Here is a 21,651-nt window from a genome sequence, read left to right as displayed (position 1 = left end):
ATCAGCGGTTGATTTTTTTTGTGTAGCAATGTTATGTTGTAGAAGAAGAGCGTGTTATAACATGCAACAAGTCTTTGCTGGAAAATAACCAAATATATACGCTGTACCAATTGTTCAATAATTATGGCACCGAGCCAAAGTTTGATAAAAATGCTTTGAATAAAATTAACTTTATTATAAAATTGAATTGTTTGACTGCTCATAGCTGCCCCCTGGTGCTTCACTCAGTCTTAATTTATTCTGTCATCTGGTTTTCGTTCATTGGCCATCTTCATATCGCGTGAACTGAAAGTTCTGTCGATGATAGGTAGGAATTTTTCCAGCAGAGACAAGAAGGTAATAATCTCGTTGTGTAAAATGATCCAGTCAAACCTGTACGCAGTACAGGTTTGATAGAATCATTTTAGAAAGGATGTGGATCTGCGGAATGGGTGTAGAGAAGAGCAACAAGATTAGTCAAGGACACAAAGAGATATACTTATCAAAAAGACTTCCAGTGTACCCCCTGACATTGTGCTGCCATCTATGAGGACAATTTTGTACTGTGTCTTATAAATCTGTGCAAATACATTTGTTTGTAGTGTTGATAGCGATCGAAGCCACACAAATCGTGCTCTTCCTCCTAGTGGTGTTCTGGTGTGTGTCAGCAGGGTCTGGCATTCTTTTCTCTCATCTTTGCTCTCTCTCTCACACACAGTCTCTGAGAACTTGTGGGGTTGGGGGGAATTTAAGGACGCATTACATAGAAAAAAAAACAACTGTAAAGCAAATTGAAGCACGAAGAACTTAATCTTACAGGAATAAGCTAACAAGGACAGCTTGTAGAAACACGTATTATTCATTGTTATCCACAACATGCGATGAAGAAATTCGTAGTAGTCAAAAAATTAATTTAAATCAACTTCAGAAACATATTTGAATGTTCTTAATTTTCTTGGGAATATTCCTTCGAAATTTCGTACTGTAGATGGAATATTCTTTATGAATATTCCATCTAATACATTTATCTCATCTAGCCTTATCAGCTGCTGTGAACTATTATTATCAATCTTTACCGTATAAAGTGAATATGCATTTGCAGTGTTTATAGCCACGTGGCCAAGGGGTGTCACCACAAGGAAAACAAATTTTGGTTTACTTTTCTTGCGATTAAGTTATGCTTTCGATATTCACAAGTCTCTGCTGTAGTTAGTATCGCAAAATCATACGCAATACTAACAATTGCGTTTTCCACTGAATCCCAATCTATTGCGTATTCCATTGAATTCTTGGGATGGAGAGGACTGTTGATGTTGTAGGGTTTTAGCCGTATGTATTGTCTGTAAATTGCGTGTGTTCTGTGGTCGATCTTCTGTTCGCTGGAGGGAAAACCGGGAGGAAAAACAATGCTACCCTCGCGTGAGACCGACTAACTCAGCCACTTTGTGGAAAAGGTCCATAAATTATTATTATCGTCATTGACAGAATTCGAACTGTTTACCACCCAGTGTGGGAAGGACGGTGATTATACCAACTGTGCTACCCACGAGGGCGGAGTAGGAGAACTGGAACTTGTTCATCAGTCGAAATGGGGCTGAGTTGTACGAATTACTGTAAGATGGTATGATTTCTTCCATTACCTTTTTTCTTTGTGTCATTTTTTTTATCCAGTGTAAGATGGATCCTTTGTTTTTCAATTGGAGATGTACAACAGGGGTCTTAACAGATGAGGTAATTCAGCTGATTATAAAGGCCAAGTTACTTGATCAATTAGATGAAGACTGGTACTGGTTATACAGTACTTAGTTTTAACTCTTACGAGTTGTAAACTGGCAGTGCTTGCAATTTGTGTCGTCAAGTAGAAGCAAGATGGCAGTTCGAAACTGTAGCATCTTTAGTGGTAGTTTTGCCTTTGGTTAAGATAGGCACCCTAGTGCCGGTCCCTTCCAATTCAATATGTGCCGAACTTCTTTACCAAATCTAAAATTCTCCACCCTCTGAAATCAGGGAACAATGTTAACTAAAATTAATATAATGACAAAATTAACCATAACCCGAAACTTATTATTCGCAGTTTAATCTCATAATTAATGCAATTAAACTTACATAAATGCTGCACTTAAATCTGCTTGAACTGTTATAAATAAATTTTCTGTTTATACTCCGGGACGACCAAACGGTCAGAGGAGTTCACAAGGTAGATAGAATACAAGAAACAGCACCGTATTCACGGTGCTTGAACCCCGGTCACTCAAGGCACGTGTACTTATGCACCCGCGCGCCTCACCACTAGGCTACGGCATCCAGCTCATCAGTGACTGATCAGTATATGGATTTCTTTGTGATTTAGGATTTGTACAAGATTACGATCCTGTAAAAATATTAAATCCTCGCTACCATGGAATATTGTCCCCCACATCTGGAATGTCCCCTAAACCTCTCTCTCAAGCTTCTAGACTCTCTTCAAAAGAAGGCAGTAAGGTTAACTAATGACCCGTCTGTAACAAAGTCTCGCCACTCTGTCTAATAGACGTTTAGTTTCTGCTGCATGCCTTTCTAAAGATGCCTCTGAGTTCTTCTGAATTGGCATCTGTAATTTCTTCACTCTCTTCCAAACCACTTCGAACATCTATTCGCTAAACTGCTTTACCCACAGAACCAACTTTTTCTCTACCTCATTTATTTCTGCTATCTAGAACAACCTTCCTTCACACGTCATTAGCCATTTTCAATCCACTGCAGGATGAATGCGCCTCTCCAGCAGCTTTCCAGTTCCTTCTGTTTTGTGCAATGGCCATCCACTTACTACCCATGAACTCGTGAATTTCATCTGACCATCTTCGTCGTTGTCTTTCAGGTTTTCTTTTACCTCCTCTTGGCTACCATTCTGTTATTTTTTTTTAGTCCATCTGTCATCATGTCTTCGAGCTATGTGTCCTACCCAAGTTCATTTCAGTTCTTTAGTTTTGATAAGAATGTCCTTTATTTGTGTTTGCTGCCTAATCCATGTCTTAAACTGCCTCTTTAATCTTTAATTTTTAAATCTGCCTCTTAAATCTGTTTCTCTTCTTATCTAATAGTCTGATCCCTAATATAATTCGTTCTATTCTTCGCCATGTAGTTCTCAGCTTCTCTTCCATTCTTTTGGTGAGTGCCCAAGTTTCACTTCCATTTCATGGTGAGGAGTATACATTGGTTCATTATTTTACGTTTCAGACAAATTGGGATATTGTTCCTCGGTATGTGACTATATTTCCTGAATGTTATCCATCCAAAATTTATTCTTCTCTTGATTTTCAGCCATTTATCATTATTATAGCTAATGAATTGTCCCAGATAAGTATATGAATCCACCATCTCAATTACTGCTTCTTCAATGATTTTATCCCTTTCTGTGGCATACTCGTTCATCATTACTTTTGTTTTAGTCATATTCATCTTTAGTCCAAAATCCTTACTAACTCTGCATAACTGATTAAAATTTTCCTCTAATTCTTTGGGGTCGTGGCTTATGACCACAATGTCATCTGAAAATCGTAAATGGTTTAGGTACTCTCCATCGTTCAAGGGCAGCAGTAAACAACGTCGGAGGTATTGCCTCCTTGTCAAACTCCTTTCTCAATTTTAAATTTGTTACTGTCTTTGTCTAGTCTAATAAAGGATGTAGTACTCTCATATATTTTCTTCAAAATCATAATATATGGGGTATCTATGCCTTGTCTTTCCAGTGCCCAAAACATTGCCTTATGCTGTATGGAGTCAAATGCCTTTTCATAATCCACAAATGCCAGGCATAATGGTGTTTTATATTCATTTGCTTTCTCCATTAGCTGTGATATTACATGAAGGTGATCCATAGTTGAGAATCCTGTCCTAAAGCCAGCTTGCTCTTTCGGTTGATTCTCATCAAGTATTCTTTCTAATCTGTTAGTAATGACCCTTGTGAACAACTTGTAGATGTGGGATAACAAGCTAATTGGTCTGTAATTTCCAATTTTTGAGTTATCTCCTTTCTTATGCAGGAAAATCATGATTGCATTATTCCACTCCTTAGGCGTCATGCCTTTCCTAATGTATCTTGTGAAAAGTTTTGCCAGTTTCTCTGTCGTGTTTCTTTCTCCTAATTTTAGCAACTCTACAGTAACTTCATCTTCACCCGGGGCTTTCCGATTCTTCATTTTCTTCAATGCATGTTCTACCTCATCAGGAAGGATATCATATCGGGTATGTCGTGTGTATTGCTAATTTGTGATCCACCTTCCACACTGCCAGTTTCATTTTCTCGCTCCTTATATAATTCTATATAGTCTTCTGCTATTCTAATTATCCCTCCTCTGCTATTTATAAGTACATCATCACTATTCTTCATATCTTTAAGTCCTTTGTTTTCCCTTAATACTTGTTCTATTTTTCTTGTGTTAAATCTTCTTATGTCCTCTTTGAGTCCCTTTCTAATAACTCAGTATACTAAGTTTTGTCATTGTCAGTGTTTATCTTGTCTTCATTTGTCGTCTTCGGTGCATCATGACAAGTGGTTCTTGATTAATTTTTTCTTCTTTCGGTTTATTTTTACCTGTAGGTTTCTCAGGCTTTATCACTTTCAGAAAGTTCTTGTATTCCTCGTCGATGTCTTGTTCCTGCAAGGTCTGCCGAAGTTCAAACTTGTTCTTAAGTTCCAGTACGTACTGCTTTTCCTCATCTTCTGTTATCTCAAAACCTTTTATTATTCATTCGAGTAATTTTTTCCCTTCTTTTCTTACATCTATATCAAGTGTGCGTCTTACCATTCTGTGATCACTTCCAGCATTTACCTTGCCCAGTGCGATAACATTATTCACGATATATCTTCTGTTAGTCAGGATGAAGTCAATGTCATTAGTTGTTAATCCATTTGGGCTCTTCCATGTCCACTTTCTGTTCACCCTTTTTTCGAAAAAGTTCATTACTGACATTCCTCGAGATTCTACAAATTCCACAAGTCTTTCGCCTCTTTCATTTCTTTCACCCTATTCCAAAATTTCCTGTAGTTTCCCTTTCTGCTCTGTTTTGTCCCTTTCCAACCTAAGCATTGAAGTTCCCCATAATAATGGTGTGCTGAGTTTCTGTTCATCTAGAAGTCTCAATTTCGGTAAATGTTTCTTCAACCTCTTCATCATCATTGCTCGATGTTGGTGCATATATCATTATAACCTTTAGTCTGTACCTCTTGAAACCCTTGATGTACTTTTAAATTCCAAAATTTTGTTTTCTATAACTTTATGGACCAGAAAGCCAACCCCACCTTCGGTCTTTTTCCATTGGTGTACAGCAGATTTCCACTTGATAAACTTATAAGTGATTCATTTCTTCTTGTTTCAGGTGATGATATTCCAATTCACATTTTCTAGTAATAGTTCCAGTTCTAATATCCTGTCTTCACCGATGGGCAATCTTAAGTTGTAACAGGACACACGTATTTCCTGAAAATCTATAGAAATTCAATTTAAGTGTCAACAAGTTAGAAATGTGGTTCTCAGCTTAGCAGACTTCATTTGTCGGATCGACTTTTCCCGTTTCAGATGCTCAGCCGTTCCGGAAAAAGATGAATTACAAAATATACAGAAAATATAAGATTTTAAATTTACGAAGAGGATAAAGTTATGTTTATCAGCTGTTTCTATTCTTTAATTTGAATTGTACGTATGGCTAACACAAATACTAAATTTTTATGAAAGGCGATTGTAGTAATTCTAATAACCATCGTGAAATATGGGCCCATGAAAATTGCCCCATTATTTCATGTTTCGTCGCTGCCTTGCTTACTTCTTAACTGAACCAACTGTAAGGACACTTACCTATTTGTGATAGAGACTGGTTTTGAGCAAACATGTCCTCGTTTGCAGCTTCTGGCGCCACTTCACGAGCGTCCAAGACACGCGCAGTTTTTGATTTGCTGAAAAAACAAAGATTTGTTTGATCTGGCTGGATGTTAAAGAGTAGGCTGTTGCCATATTATTGATTTGAGATTCATAGTCGGGATTTCATTAATTAATGATTAATTTTCAAATAAAACTTCATTTTCAGAAACACCTTTATTCACTTTTAAATAATGAGAAAGATGGATAAAAGAAAGTAAATTGGAACTGTAACTTGCCTGTCATAAAGAGTCATTAGAAATCCTCCGCCCAATCCCATGCTGTGAGGATTAGCAATTCCCATGCAAAACAGAGCAGCAATTGCAGCGTCGATGGCGGATCCATTCCTTTCCAATATTTTCCTGTCAACGTGAAAAAAAAAAAAAAAAACGCTCTTAATGAAAATAAGAGCTGGTTTGAATTTCAGTGAACTGAAATGAAATAAAAGTAAATTCGAAGGGATTATTATTACTACACCCATTGACCAAAAAAATTAGAAACCAGTATCCAGTAGAGCGACCTTTTTCCCGAATTACAGCCCATATTCTTCATGGCATCTTTGCTAATTCTTCCCTCATGATATTCGTTGGCGCGTCTTGTGATCTGTGGAGAAATACAAAGCCGAACTGCCCTTTCCAACAAAATACAGACATTCTCAATTCGATTCAGATGGACAGAATTGGGTGGCCAGCGTAGACGTTGGAAATCTTGGGTATGTTCAACGAACAATTTTTGCAACTCTTCATAGTTGCGTTGTTTTCTTCAAAGGAGCCAACGCAATCCGGATGAAAATAAACCATTGCAAATTTCGTGAAATTGGTCCGATACCGCAGAAAAATATCCACTAGATCTAACACGACTTTGTGAAGGTAAGAGCGAACCCAGTTCCGCACCAACAGGACATATCCCATACTGTGATACCACCTCCAGCCGCTTGAGCATGGATGCAGACTGTTTGGAGAAGAAATTCTTTCTTATCCTTGGTGAAAATGTGTAAATCAACTTAAATATTTTTGCATACTTGTAGGACCACGGGTGGATGAGATGTTTTGAATGAAGCTGAATTATAATGACTGCCTTCTTCAGCCCTCCTGGGTAGTACATGCCACGCAGGGTGAAAAAGATCTGTAATTCAAATCCCGTCATTACTTGAGTAATTTTTATGGGCATTTTTTCACAACATGGCTGAATTAGTGGGTCTCAGGCGAGGGTAGCATGTCCCCCCCCCATGGAAACTCCGATTTTTCGTCCAGCAAACCGACCATAGAACATACGCAATTTACATATTATGCAGTTCAATGTGTCCTAAGTTGCTGATGCATTTAGAACTCAACAACAACAGTCTTTTCCACTCTCTTTCTCTTTGCAGAGACTTGGAAGGGATTCAGTTTCTTACGGTATGAAAAACTGATCTGCTATCAATCTTGGCCTTTTCTTTAAAAGCTGCAAAAATGACTACATGAGACTCAGTAGATTATATGCTCTTTCAGAGTATAATGAATTGATAATGAGATAATTATGAGATAGAGATAGAGTATAATGAGTTGTACATCTCAAAAGAGCTGTTGAGGGCGGGAAGTAATATCGAGGAAGACTTAGCAGTTGGCCCGTACTGCTGTGGTTCCGTGGACTCTTCTGGTTTTGGAACAGGCATCGCAATGTTGGCATCAGTATAGATTTTAATGCATAGCAAGCACATCATTAAAGATATACTGCTCGACAAAATTAACAAAACACGTAGAAATGTGGTGTTAACTCGTGCAGCTTGCAATGAAGCAGGACAAAGTTTTGTATGGTAGTGTACGATAGAATAACGATGGAAGGAGGAGACAGTGAGAAACTTTGGACAGGTATATGGGCCATTTAAAGGGGTTGTATAAGAATCACTAAAGATGTCATATTATAGAAGTCAATACAAGATTCTTGAAAATATGGTCACTTGACATCAGTACGGCGTGCTGATGTCATGTGACCATTTTGTCATATCATGTGACCATGACATGACATCAGTACAGCGTATGATCCCTTTCAACGGCTAAACAGACCTGACAGCAGTGAACTATGCCCGATATAAGGGTGTCTATAAGATTCTGTGGCAACGAATGCCATTCTTCCACGAGCATAGACCAAATGACCAAATGACTGAGGAGTCGGCTGTTGACATGCAATGCGACGCCCAAGGGTGTCGAACGGATTTAAGTCTGGTGATCGTTCTGGTGGTCATGGTGGTCATTGGATATCTTCAGTTTCAAGATATTCATGCACTTCTTGAGCTCTGTATGCAGTATATGCTCTATATATGTCGCGCATGAAAAGATCTGTGGCAACCGTACCCATAAAAAGTCGCACATAGGGTTCGAGTATGTGTTCTCGGTACCTGTGCGCAGTTACAGTACCCCTATCAAAAACATGGATAAGTGCTTCCGTTGATCATTATTCTGCCTCCAAATTAAGTGTCCCTTTCTTTGATGTGGTTGGGATGGTACCGCATTTCCCGTTGTTATCTCCAGCTGAAATAACGTCAAAAATCAGTTTAGCCTAAAATGGTACTCATCAGAGAACAGAACTGTACAATATTTTTCAGGACTCCAAGTCAAGTTTCGACGAGCTCTGCGTTGGTTTGGGGTTGTTGGGATTAGGTATGTGTATTAAGGTATTTGTGTTTGTATGGAGGTCTCCACGGGTTTCCCTATACGCCAATGGGGTTAATGGGACCTATTTATTTTTGTACTTTGTTGCGGCTTCCAGGGTTCCCCCCTATACGTCGGGGGTTAATGAGATACAAACCACTGGCTTCCTTGTGTAGAATCCACTTGATTTAAGCCTTCTTAACACAGCCAGGTTGGAAACTTTTTCACCTGTGGCCGCAGCAATCTCAAGGGGCAGTTGATGACAAGATATCGAAGTGTTCCGTCTTGCTGTTAGAGCCAGATAGCGATCTGTTCTAGTTGACGTATCCCTCAGACGACCTTGGTCAGCTGTTCTTGTAATGGCTCCTGTCTCCTGAAACTGCTTCCATAATGCCGAGATGACACTGCGTGACGCATTAAGCCAATGTACCACCTCCGTCTGCGACTGTCTTCTTCAAGTCGTCTAACTGCCCGCCATCTCAGAGAATCACCTAAATGATGATTTGCTATCTTGAGTACTGGAGATGTGGCTATCGCAGTGAGCAAACCAAAAAACAGAAATTGATGTGGTCGCAACCTTTTTATATATTGTGCTTTTTATAGCCATAAATAATTTGCATAACGTGTGATTCTGTAAGGTGGTAGATTCATTTCTATTGAATACTCGGAATTTGCATGCCGAATTATTTATCAAATTTTCGCCTTCGGCGCACTTTTTACAATAACATTCTGTTAATTTTGTAGAGCAGTGTAGAACACCTGTTATGAATGATCATCGATTGATCGTGATCACTGGCTTTCAGAACTGAGTAGAAAGGACCTGGTACGAATCCAGCAAGAAGGAAAAATATTTTTATCGGCATGTTTCACTGTGGCTGAGTTGTTCACTCTCGAGGGCGCCTCCGTAGCCAGGTGGGAAGGAGCAGCAGTACGTAGCAAACGCTTCTTGATTAGACCAGGGTTCGAGTCCGTGACCACCAAATACGGAGGATGCGGAGAGGTCAGGGAATGACCACCGCATATCCCCGGAGCAATATGGCCTTAGTTGCTAATGCTCCTGAAAACCAAAAAGAACAACAACAATCACTCTCGAGAGAGGATGGCATGGGAACTTGGTAAAGCATTATCCAACAAGGAAGCATGCAATTTATGGATGCAGCATGTTGATGCCTTATAGCCTTAGGTCTTTGAGTTCAAAATTAAACAACTTGTTATAAATAGGCTTGCACTTTTGAGAACAAATTTAAGGGGGAGGGGTTGCCATTAACAAGTGATAGTAGTTGGCGGCATTGAATTCAGTGTGGTAATTTCTCATATAATAATATTTTCTATCGTATTGAATGGGAATATACGAAGAAATAATACCTCTGTTTGTTGTTATTTGGTTTTTAGGAACATTAGCAACCATATTGCTCCAGGGATATGCGATGGTCATTCCCTGAACTTACCGTATTTGGTGGTCACGGGCTCGAACCCTGGTCTAATCAAGAAGCCAGGATACCTTCTTATAAAATCTAATCAATAGGCTCAAGTTGATCAGCTAGAGGCAGTTGTTTTTGGAAATTGTGAAGTTATTGGCGTTTATGCGTTACCCCTTATCCCTAAAGTGCCAGATAATCTTATGCCGTGGTGAATTTTCTAATAATTCAGGGTCTGGTGGTTCATTTACACGTAATGAAAATACGCTGTGCTCCGAAAAGAAAGAACTAATAACAACGATCAGATTAAATGATCTTACCTCCCAATGGGAGCACATATAGCTGCATCTGCAGACACCGCTGCTGTTTTGTACACACCAAGTTCCGATTCGGAGTCAAAGTACGCTAGAAAGTAGTTCGTCTTTTCAGTGAGGCTCTTTTGTAGCACTACGACAACTGCAATCACAGCTGCAAGGATCGCTATTGCTAATACCAATAAGACAAGAGATAGTTTCCGACTAGTCCATCGAATCCTCTTCTGACTATAATAACAAGATACGATCAATAGAAGAAAACAAAAATAGCCTAAACGAACTCAATTATACATATTTTAAAAAAGCATTTAGCGCGTTCAAGTAAGATTTTAGTTTAGGCGTGAGTGCGTTAAGTTCCAAATCAACTAAGACTATGAGAATGGATTCCCCACCGGATCAATCTGCCATGTTTTCATGGTATAAAAATTAAAGCTGTTGCCCATTAAACTCTTATTTCGCAAAACTTGTTAACTGGAGAGATTTGTTTTTAGGGATGGGATACGCTTAAATAGAGGGGATGCAAGAATATTTGTTGATGCTATCGAAGAACTGTTGGCTGAGTCGGAAAACCGATAGATTAACAATAGCCGCAGGCAGAGATGAAGATGATTCTTACACCGTAACATGCAGCAACCTGAAAAGCAGGGTGTTGGAGATTTCAAACCCTCGGTGTGGGTCATCAAGGAACAAGTGAATACATGGGCTGTGTTAGAGTAAGAACTGGTGCATATATATTTGCATGTACACCAATGCAAGGAACATAAATAAATTTGACGAATCTGAAGTGCTGATGTCATCAAATTCAGATATTGCTGCATTATTGAGACATGGTGTCACTCAGACATAACGGCTGCATAATTTCAGTGCATGAAGAATGGATAGACAGGACAGGAGGGGTTATGCACTTAGTTGAGAAACATTAAATTTTTATGCAGCTCCTCCAGTCGGGCAAAGTTGAGTCAGTTGTTGTCACATAAACACTGGGAAACCATTTGTGGTTGGCCACTCTCACACTAGCAAGATTTTTGTGGATTTATTGGATGACTGCTTTCTACAGTAGCATATTAGATTATTCTTGATGCCATTAAGATCAACCATCCTTCATGCATTAAGAACCTGCAGGTAAAAGACACTCAGGGTGGCGGTGATCGCACTAATGTGGAATTTAATTAAAGGCATAACTAGTATAAACGGTAAAGGGAAGGGCTTTTGCTTTCGTAAGGGTGGCTACAGTGGTCCCTGTAATCGTAGAAGATACTAAACTTTTCATACCAACTAAGAAATATCATTCCAAGTTTTGGCCTAAAAGGAATTCATAGGAATCGATGGGACATGTCAGAGAAGAAAAATGCGTGCATTGCATATAAATTATCATCGTGATACAGAAGCCTGTGGTAGATATAAATTAGTCTGTAATCGAGTCACAAAGGAGGTTAGACAAGCTAAGGCAGATTATGAGAAAGGCAGTAAAGATTTCTTCTGCTCTACTTCTTAAAAGTAAAGAAGAAAAGAAAAGTAGAAGGAAGGGGTAGAATCACATTGGTCCACTTGATGTCGATGGTTTTACTCCTGATGATCCTGCTCAGGTTGCTGACACTCTGAATCAGTATATTGCATCTACACACGAAGAAATGTTTAGGGAAAGGGATGCCAACAGTTTATCAAACTCTGATGGGCAGCTAAATGTCTTTGTAATACTTGAGAGGAAAGTAAAAGATAAATTGTTAAAGCTAAATAAAAAGAGGGTGCCTGGGGTGAACGGGGATATATGCGATTATATTAAGGAAGACGGCAAAAGAGGTAGCAAACCTTTTGCTATAATTATGAGCGCATCTTTGAATTCAGAGTACTATGGACTGGAGATGTGCGAATATATCCCCAATTCACAAATGAGGGGATAAAAGGATTACATGAGTAATTACTGAAGACCCGTTTGTTTAACTTCTGTTCCAGGGGAAATAATGGAGGCACTCGTTGAAGAATGCAGGACCATCTAGACAGGAATTATGCTGTAGTCACAACATGTATTTGTTAAGGGACGATCTTGTCTGACCGATGTAATGGGATACCATAATGTAGTAACAAAAGAACTGGTTGCAAAAAAAAAATAATTTTATGCTATATACTTGGATTTCAGGAAATCTTTTGATCTTGTCGTACATACAAGACTGCTGTACAAATCAAATTGGAGTAGCGTGGCATTAAATGCAAGTTACTGCTTTGGATAAAGAGTTGGTTAAGTGGGCGAAGATGGAGGGTGGTTGGTTATTAATGGGCACTGCTCTTCGCAGACTAATGTAGTTCCGAAGGATAAGTGTGGATAGGAAGGATATTGCTCTAGAACGGGTGCAGGGAAAGGAAACGAGATTGGTAGGGGAACAAAAGGATGGTCTTCAGATATGCAAATTGCAGCGTCTGGAGATTAGGTACCGACCAGGGGATCTGATTGAGATGTTTAAGGCTTTGAATGAATTGAGTAAGCTCAATGATAATGGCATTATTTCTTCTTGCTCAGACTACACACGAGGGGGGTTATAAATTAAAATTGAGGAAGAATGGTCGCAGGATAGTTGGCTTCAGCTTGCGGGTGGTTGATTGTTGGAACAAAATTCCATTTATTATTGTGTAAGTGTGTAGTTGGAAAAAAATTCAAGGAAAAACTAGACAAGTACTGAAGGGGATGAACAAATGAAATGTAGGATTTTTTTTTTTTTTTTTGCTGATGCTTTATAAACTTGCCTTGTAAAATTTACCCCTACTAATATTGACTGATATTGACATTTGTCACTACTAATACAACCCGTCACGGGAATTTGGCGTGAAAATTATTCTGCGAAAGCGGTTTGAAACATGATGATAAAGAGAAAACGGGTTTCTTGTTTCACAAAAGGAAATCATTAATCAATCTTACGCAACTTCTCCACTATTACGTGTCAGTATTTATTATGAGCTTTCCCATTTGTCGGACCAAACATTCAGTTCAGTTATTTCGTTTCCAGGGTAAGTCACTTCCTAATAGAAGAAATTCAACCCTCATAACATGCGCAAACTACGATGACGCAATGTATTGGCGTGTTCGAGATGGGTGGAGTTTTTTCCCAAATCTTATTCGAGCTAATACGTGAATACGGTCGCAGAAAGAAGATTTTTATCTCCTGAAACTCAGTCTTTCATTCACGAAGTCAAAGCGAATAACAGTAGCAATTACAGGCGGTATATACTGAGCCTCATGGCAGCTGCTTTGGCGCTTGAAACCCAAAGTTTTTCAAGGAGTGAGCTGATTTTGCATTCTGATATTAAAGAAAAAAATCTCCAAATCATTTGGAGATATTTTATTCGCAATTTAGGTGTATTTTTGCTGAATTGCTCGTTTATCACATTATAAACGTAAGTTTCCCGAAAGGAAAAGCGTTTCGGGTTTTAATTAAAATACGAAACGTTCTCAAAATATCTTTGTATTAAAATTCCACCTTAACTATTCATCGTGGCTCATTCCAAGTAATTGAAGTGTAATAAACATAACGTGTGGAACATTCACATTGGTTATAAAAACAAACTGTGAGGAACATACTTGTACAAACAGAGCATGCGTTTTCTAGGAGCAAACCCACTCTCTCAGAGAGACTAGTTTGGAAAGTATTCGAGACAAGGGGATACTCTGGACAATGTGTATATGCTTTATATATTTTCTTCTATATCAAGAAAAACGGAAGTATTATTTAGATTGTGATAGTAGTAGTAGAGGCACGTGATACAAGAAAGCAAGCTTATGTAGCATCAGCCAAAAAAAAAAAAAAAAAACCTTCCCATCTCACTGATCCATTCATTCCAAATGTTTGTCTAGTTCTGCCTTGAATTTATTTAAGCTATCAACTTCCCCAACGACAGATGGAAGTTTTGTTCCGGCAATCAACCACCCGCTGGCTAAAGGCAAACTTCCGCCCATCTATTCCACAACTGTCTTTACTCAGTTTGCATCTATGCCCTCTCAGGTGATTATTCTGAGCAAGAGGAAGAATCCCATCAGCATTGAATTTGCTCAATCCATTCAAGGCCTTATACACCTCAATCGGATAGCTTCGCAGGTGCCTAGTATCCAGAAGCTGCAATTTGCAGAACTTAAGCCTTTCTTCATAAATAGCATCCCCTTTGTTCCCTTTACTAATCTTGTTGCCCTTCTCTGCACTCGTTCTAGCAACTCTGCATCCTTCTTAAAACGAGGTCTCCAGACCTGTATACAGTACTCAAGGTGTGGCCTGACCATTGCCTTATACAGAGGGACAATCACCTCCTTTTCCCTGCTAGCAAAATTCCTATATATCATTGACAAAACCCCATGACCTGCCCTGGCAGCCTGTCTGCATTGCTCAGAAAACTTCATATCTGCCTGCACAATTACTCCCAGGTCTTTTTCATTTTCTACCACCTTAAGTGTAGTACCACACAGTTGGTACGTTTCTCTGGGGTTACTGCTTCCCATATGCAGTACTTTGCATTTGTCCGTGTTAAACTTCAGTTGCCACTTCCCAGCCCATCTGCTTAACTTTTCTAGATCCTGTTGCAATAGCATACTGTCATTACTGTTATTAACAACCCTACCAACCTTTGTATCATCTGCAAACTTTGACATTAAGCTTAATATATCTTCATCAATATCATTGATAAATATACAAAACAACACCGACCCCTGAGGAACACCACTAATGACATTTGTCCACGTAGAGCAGTACCCATTGATTTCCACTCTGTCTTCTCCCCCTCAACCATCCTTTTACCCATTGTAGCAACTTGCTCTTGATGCCATACTGCTCCAATTTGTACAGTAGTCTTCCCTGTGCAATAGTATCAAAAGCTGTCTCTCAAATCCAAGTATATGATATCAAAATTATTTTTTGCATCCAGTTCCTTTGTGACTAGATCATAGTATCCAATCGAATACTATGGTCAGACAAGAATTCCCCATGCTTTGTCGGAATTATTACTGCTGACTTGTCTAGATGATCCTGCAATGCATCTTTAACCAGTGACTTCATTATTTTCCTTGGAACAGAAGTCAAACTCACAGGTCTCTAATTACTCGTGTTACCTTTTGATCCCCCTTTGTGAATTGGAGATATATTTGCACATCTCCAGTACGCTGGGACTTCCCCCGAGTCCAAGGATGCTCTCATGATTATGGCAAAGGGTTGCTTACTTTTTTTCCGCCTCCTTTAATATAACTGGATTGATCCTTCTACCCTAGATTTCTTTATGTTTAACTTCAACAATTTCTCCTTCACTTTGCTCTCAGTTATTACAAAATCATTTAACTTTCTGTTAGAGTTTGATAAACGTCTGGTCCTCTTCTACTTGAATAACTCCTCGTGTGTGAATGTAGATGCAAAATACTCATTTAGTTTGACAGCTATCTGAGAATGTTCATCTACAGTCAAACCATTGATATGAAGTGGACCAATCTGATTCATCCCCTTCCTTTTAGAGTTTATATAGGTAAAGAAGTCTTTGTTGTTTTTCTTTGGATCCTTTGCTAAAGATTTTTCATAATCTGCCTTCGCTTGCTTAACCTCCTTTGTTACTTCATGTCTACCATAGGCTTCTGTGTCGCCTGACAATTTATGTGAAGCCCATACATTTTTCTTCTCTGCCACGAGTCTCATTAGTTCATCTGACCTCCATTTGGGTCTAAACCTAGAACAATATTTCTTAGTTGGAACAAAAAGCCTAGTAGCTTCCAAGATTACTCCCTTGAATGCTTCCCACTTAAAATTTGAGATTGGTAACATCAGTTGGTCCCACTGTATAGAACTTAATTATTATTTTCACCTGTTTATTTTTATATATATATGTCATACAATTTTATACCAATTTGCGAGAATTAACGACATTGTTTAGAAAATTATATTTACTTAATATCAGTAACGATTAACTTTAAAATAAAATTGATATTAAATTGACATTGTAATTATATGTACAGCTTGACCTACATTTAATTTCATTTCTGTAATTGTCTGGATTACAATTTGTCTAGCGTTTACAATATATTTTTACATTAAATTATTTACATCTCTGATAAAAATAAAGCTCAGATTTTATAGTACTACTGGTGATTTGGTACAGATTTCGTCCATAATTTGGCTTCTGTTCTATTTTCTCCAAACTTATTTGGTTCTATGGAGAAGGTGTTGAAGCGTTGGATCATGTTGCACGGGAACATTCGTTTTAAGGAGTCCAGGACAGTGAGCTAAATAATCTCTGAGACCACTGTAGTCGCTTTTTACAAAAGCACTTCCCTGTACCCCTGATGATAGTTATATCTTTAAGTAAATCCCACATCACTACGCTGTGATCACTGCTTCCTAGTGGTTCCTTTATCTGCAAATTCTTAATGCATGAATAATCACTGCTGATAATCAGATCAAGAGTGTTACTACCTCTTGTTGCCTCTCTAACATACTGCTGTAGAAAACAATCATCCAATAAATCCAAAAATGCCTTGCTAGTGTGCGAGTGACCAACTCAAGTTCTTGTCTATATCTGGGAAGTTGAAGTTCCCCATTATAAGACACTGATTTACTTGTCCACTCTATTTCTCTGTACAATTGTTCGTTGTACTCGTCGGATTCATTAGGCCTATAACAAACTCCTACCCTCATTTTTGCTTTCCCAGTGTTTATGTCACACCAAACTGACTCAACATTGCACTGTCCATCTATGTCAAGTGGATGCACTTCCCTCCTCCTCCTTTTCTATCCTTTCTGTAAACATTGTACTCCCCAAATTCCAATTCTGCATTCCTTAATCTGTGTGACACCACGTCTCTGATTTCCCTACAATACCAGCCTTTGATGTCTTGATCAGCACTTCAAATTCATCAAATTTATTTACCGTACTCCTAGCATTGGCGTACATGCAAGTATATGTGCATCTGCTCCTATTCTTAGATACCCTAACACAGCCCATGTATTTACTTGTTTCACGTTGACTCCTAGCAGTTCCTGAAATCCCCAGCAACTGGCTTTCCGGGCTGCTGCTGCTGCTGCTGCTCATTCCAATAGAAGCAGTGCAAGAATCATTTCCACCTCTGCCTGCGGCGTCTGTTAATCAATTAGTTTGTGAATCTCCCCCAAGCTAGCAGTTTTCCGACCCACCTAACATTGCATCGATAGCATCAGCAAATATTCTTGCACACCTTCTATTTAAGTGTATCCCATCCCTATAGAAGCAATCTCTCTTGTTAACAAGCCCAGACCACACTGAGAAATTTGAGAGAATGTGGTGGAGAGATTTTAAGCTAGAGGAGATTCCAAATTACTAAGTCTCTGATTGGGAATATTAGAGGGGACATAACAAATACCACTTTTGGGGCGAAAGAAATCGCACAGTCAATAATTGGGGCAACTGAGATAAGCAGTGGTTGAATCGGCTGATAATTTAGATTCTGTGAGAAAAAGAGTAACTACAGACCGGCTAGTTTGACTTCAGTGGTAGGGAAAACGAAGCGATGATGAAGAACAGTACTGGGTCATTTATCAACAATACTTTCAAAGAAGTACAGAATGATGTTTTAAAGGAAATATCGTGTTAAATTTTAATCGGTATGCAGCTGGTGAATAACACAGTTGGGAAGAATTTTTCTAAATAACTATAATTAGTAAATTAATAAGAGGAGTTTACCTCAATATAGTACGTGGAACACTTCCGTATGATACCCTCCAGAAATTAAAACGGAAAAAACGAAAAAATCGACAACTTACCGGTACATTAAAGTAAAATATAAATAATTAAAGTAAAATATAAATAATTAAATAATCAATTTAACACAATTCAAAATCAATTCAAAACAATACAATTAAAATTCAAATTAACGCAATTAAAACAATCTAACGAAAATATTCAAAACGATTTCCGTTATAACGTGAATATTTTCGTTAGATTGTTTTAATTGCGTTAATTTGAATTTTAATTGTTTTGAATTGATTTTGAATTGTGTTAAATTGATTATTTAATTATTTATATTTTACTTTAATTATTTATATTTTACTTTAATGTACCGGTAAGTTGTCGATTTTTTCGTTTTTTCCGTTTTAATTTCTGGAGGGTATCATACGGAAGGGTTCCACGTACTATATTGAGGTAAACTCCTCTTATTAATTTACTAATATTATTATCAACGTAGAACATATTGAGTATTACAGCTCTGATTCATACTATCTAAATAACTATAATGAAATTTTCTAGTATTTATTTATTTGTTTGTCATTACACCTAATAGATTACAATAGGTAACAAATTTAACAGTTGGCTCAAATTTTGGGTGATTTGTTGGAATGGGCTGGAGTAAATGGACTTCAGATCTCAGAAGCTAAAACAGTGAAAATGCTGCTGAAAGGTCATTTGAGCACGAATAGGCTTCCACTTGTAAGAGCATCAGGAATATCAATAAGATGTGATGCTGTTGTTAAATACTTGGGAATAAAGATAGGAGATCGAATAAACTTTGTCCCACACGCTAAATAAAGTGCGTACTCTTTATTCCAAGTTAAGAAGAGTAATAAGAGTTGATGGGACATAAGGGGTCGAGCTGTAAATTTACTGTACGTTTGCCTATTTGTTACTATTAAAACTTATGTATCTATATCATGGCTTCATAGGATCACAAACTCTGATTAAAAAATATATAATGCTGGCTCAGAGATTCGCCCTTTTGTCTGTTACAAGGGTATGTCTAACGGTATCAACTGATGCTCTGCAAATTACCGGCTGATTAGACTAGAGTTAGCACTAGGAAATTTGGAACAGCAGCTCCTCTGGAACATGTTCGTGGATAAATGGAAATTCACTTATTTTAATAATTTTGTTTACAAGGAGAGCGCAATTAAAGTGAGATAGCACAACCCGCCTCCCAATGGCAGGGATGGAAACCTAGCCCATTGGGATAGGCTGGATGAACAATGAATTCAAAGTCCATTTCATTTTGGCTTTGGCCAAGTGGCATCGCGCTTTCCAATTTGAGTTGTGTTTAATTTGAATTTTTTTAAATAATAAATTGTTTTAAGCGCAGCAAAAGTTAGAAAATTAAAGTCAGGAACCTGATATAAGCTACGGCTTGGTATTTTGAATGTATGTAATAGATTACATTGATCTAACAATAGGTGAGTATCTTTCGAGATAAACAAATCTTATATTAAACATCTGACCCGGCATTGAACCTCTCTGCCAATCTTAAGTTAAAGAAATAATGCCTACCTCTCAGACTGCTGCTTTTCCAAATTGCTCTCTTGCTTCTTATCAGCATCCCTCGATAATACAAACTTGAAACTGAAAGAAAAAAACCAAACATATTTCCTAAGTCATTTCTAATACATAAACTTCCATATAATTTAAACTTACAAGAAAGAGAAAGTTGCAATTTATGTAAAAATTATTAGCATTTGGTGGAGTATTTCGACAGACATTAATTTTAAAAAGTTGTAAATCTCATTGCGCGTACAGTACTTGTGTTATAAACTATCCATGTGGCTGACAGCGAGTTCGACCCAGTAATACACCATAATGCTGCTGGAACTGCGACCTTTTTACATATATCAGTAACAAACGAGGTAAAAATGAAGAGTTGATGAGAAAGAGGAGAGAATGATTCTGCAAATTTCACGCTATCCGGTATAAATATTAGTGTTCTCTTTGTACACCAGAAATAAATAAGTAAACTCCAGCCGTGGCTCTCTTCTTCTTTCAATTAATATAGGAACGCGGATGATAAAGAGATATCGAAATTAATAAATCTACAGCTGATGATTAAAAAGTTATCTGCCATAACACCTCTTTTGCATCCTAATGGCTCTGGCGCATCTTCGTCTAAAGACAGAGCTGATCGACTTGCCAGCTTCAAACATAAATAATAAATTATTACCCTTATTGCTATATTTTTTATTATGTTAATCACAGAAGAAACGTTAAATGCTGTTATATTTCAATTGTTATTAAAATCGAGGAAGAAATAAGTAAACTGCATTACGAAAGCGTTGACGGTATACCGATTGTTTAAGGTATTGAATCTCAGAGCCTACAATGTGTGTTCCACCACACCCGCTGTTGATTATAAAGTACTTATTACAAAACGTAATGATTATAAAGTACTTATTACAAAACGTAATAAGTATTTTGTAAACAATTTTAATTAATTGGTAGGGTGATAATTATTTACTTTTGCTTCTATGAAACAAAAAAATCACTGCGTACAACCTACAGAAGTTGCAGACTAATAACAAGTTGTAATTGGTCATTAATAAAAAATAAATAAATAAATCAAACAGCAGATCAAACACCTTTTCTTAAGGCGTCTGCGACCTACGGTATCTTCAAAATATTCCCTCAACCGCTGCCGGAAACATTTGCAATCCAAATGAGCAGGTGGGGGGGCGAGGAGGGAACTAGATGGGGTCAGTTGATTTGCCCAGCTGCGTTTTTGCAGTGTTTCATTCGGATGTCGAAGCGGAATCCACACCCGTTTCCTATAGAGGTCACCTACAGCCGCGGGTCGGTCACGCGACGAATCAAAAGTGAATTTCCTCAGCCGCGGCAGCGTTATCCGTTAAAGTAAGACAGAGAGAGAGAGAGACAGACAAGGATGCGCGATGCAGGGAGTCAACACACCGCCACTAAAGTGCTTTGTCATCTTTAACAAAGTCAAATATCGGCCGTGACTCTGCTGTCGTGTCGTTATTAGCGGCCTTCGCAATATTGATGCGCGACGTTATGCTCGACTCATCCTGTTTGCTACGACCGAATGAACTCTTTAATGAAACTGGTTCGTCATCTTCCCCAACCCGGTACGTACGCCAGATTAGAAAATGGCTTCTGTTCATTCCATTTTCTTTGGAGTATTTGCGTGGATTCGAATCACCCTCACTTCTGATATTCAACTGCACACACAATGTTCACTTTTGAACATTCACTAAACATTGCTTCCCTCACTTGGTATTTTCTGACGATAAATTCGATTGGTAACTCCAAGAAGGCACTTCTCTTCCCCACCCCTACCAGACTAGAATCTGATAATTTTTAACCTCCAGCCGACACGATCGGTCTGTCTGTCTGGTCAGGTCTAGAAATACAACTTTATATATATACTGTATATGTTTTATTTATTTATTTATGTCCCTATCTGCGATAGATGAACTGGACTCAGTGCTGATTAAAGTACCAGCTAGCAGGGCCCTTGCCAGGGGCGCCGAAAAGTCTTACTGCCATTGGTGAGGAAATGCCTTGGTCTGGTCCTGGACCTAGCCAAAATTAGTGTGTCGAAAAATTTGGCATCTAAAAAAGGTTAAAAATATCGGTAATCGCGGGCAATGAAGTGCATTGTTTTTCTTCTACCAAATTTCTATATTGTACATTAGTAGAGTATAGAAAGGCA

At 38.2% G+C, this 21,651-nt stretch overlaps 1 protein-coding gene across 2 annotated transcripts in view; it reads right to left on the bottom strand.

Annotated features, from left to right (window-relative positions):
* The window catches only part of LOC150076540 (scoloptoxin SSD14-like), an 85,947-nt gene that overhangs the window by 25,528 nt on the left and 38,768 nt on the right, over nucleotides 1–21,651 (bottom strand). For both annotated transcript variants that reach the window (XM_090387797.1, XM_090387798.1), the window contains exons 2-5: nucleotides 19,482–19,553; nucleotides 10,242–10,463; nucleotides 6,113–6,235; nucleotides 5,814–5,911 (exon numbers count right to left, since the gene is read on the bottom strand). In XM_090387797.1, the coding sequence (XP_090243923.1) occupies nucleotides 5,814–5,911; nucleotides 6,113–6,235; nucleotides 10,242–10,463; nucleotides 19,482–19,553 (515 nt within the window). The remainder of the gene's footprint in view (nucleotides 1–5,813; nucleotides 5,912–6,112; nucleotides 6,236–10,241; nucleotides 10,464–19,481; nucleotides 19,554–21,651) is intronic.

This window comes from Mastigoproctus giganteus, chromosome 13 (assembly GCF_048544385.1).
Source record: "Mastigoproctus giganteus isolate SK-2022 chromosome 13, ASM4854438v1, whole genome shotgun sequence".
Lineage (NCBI taxonomy): Eukaryota > Metazoa > Arthropoda > Arachnida > Uropygi > Thelyphonidae > Mastigoproctus > Mastigoproctus giganteus.
This window is presented reverse-complemented; position numbering and strand designations above follow the sequence as displayed.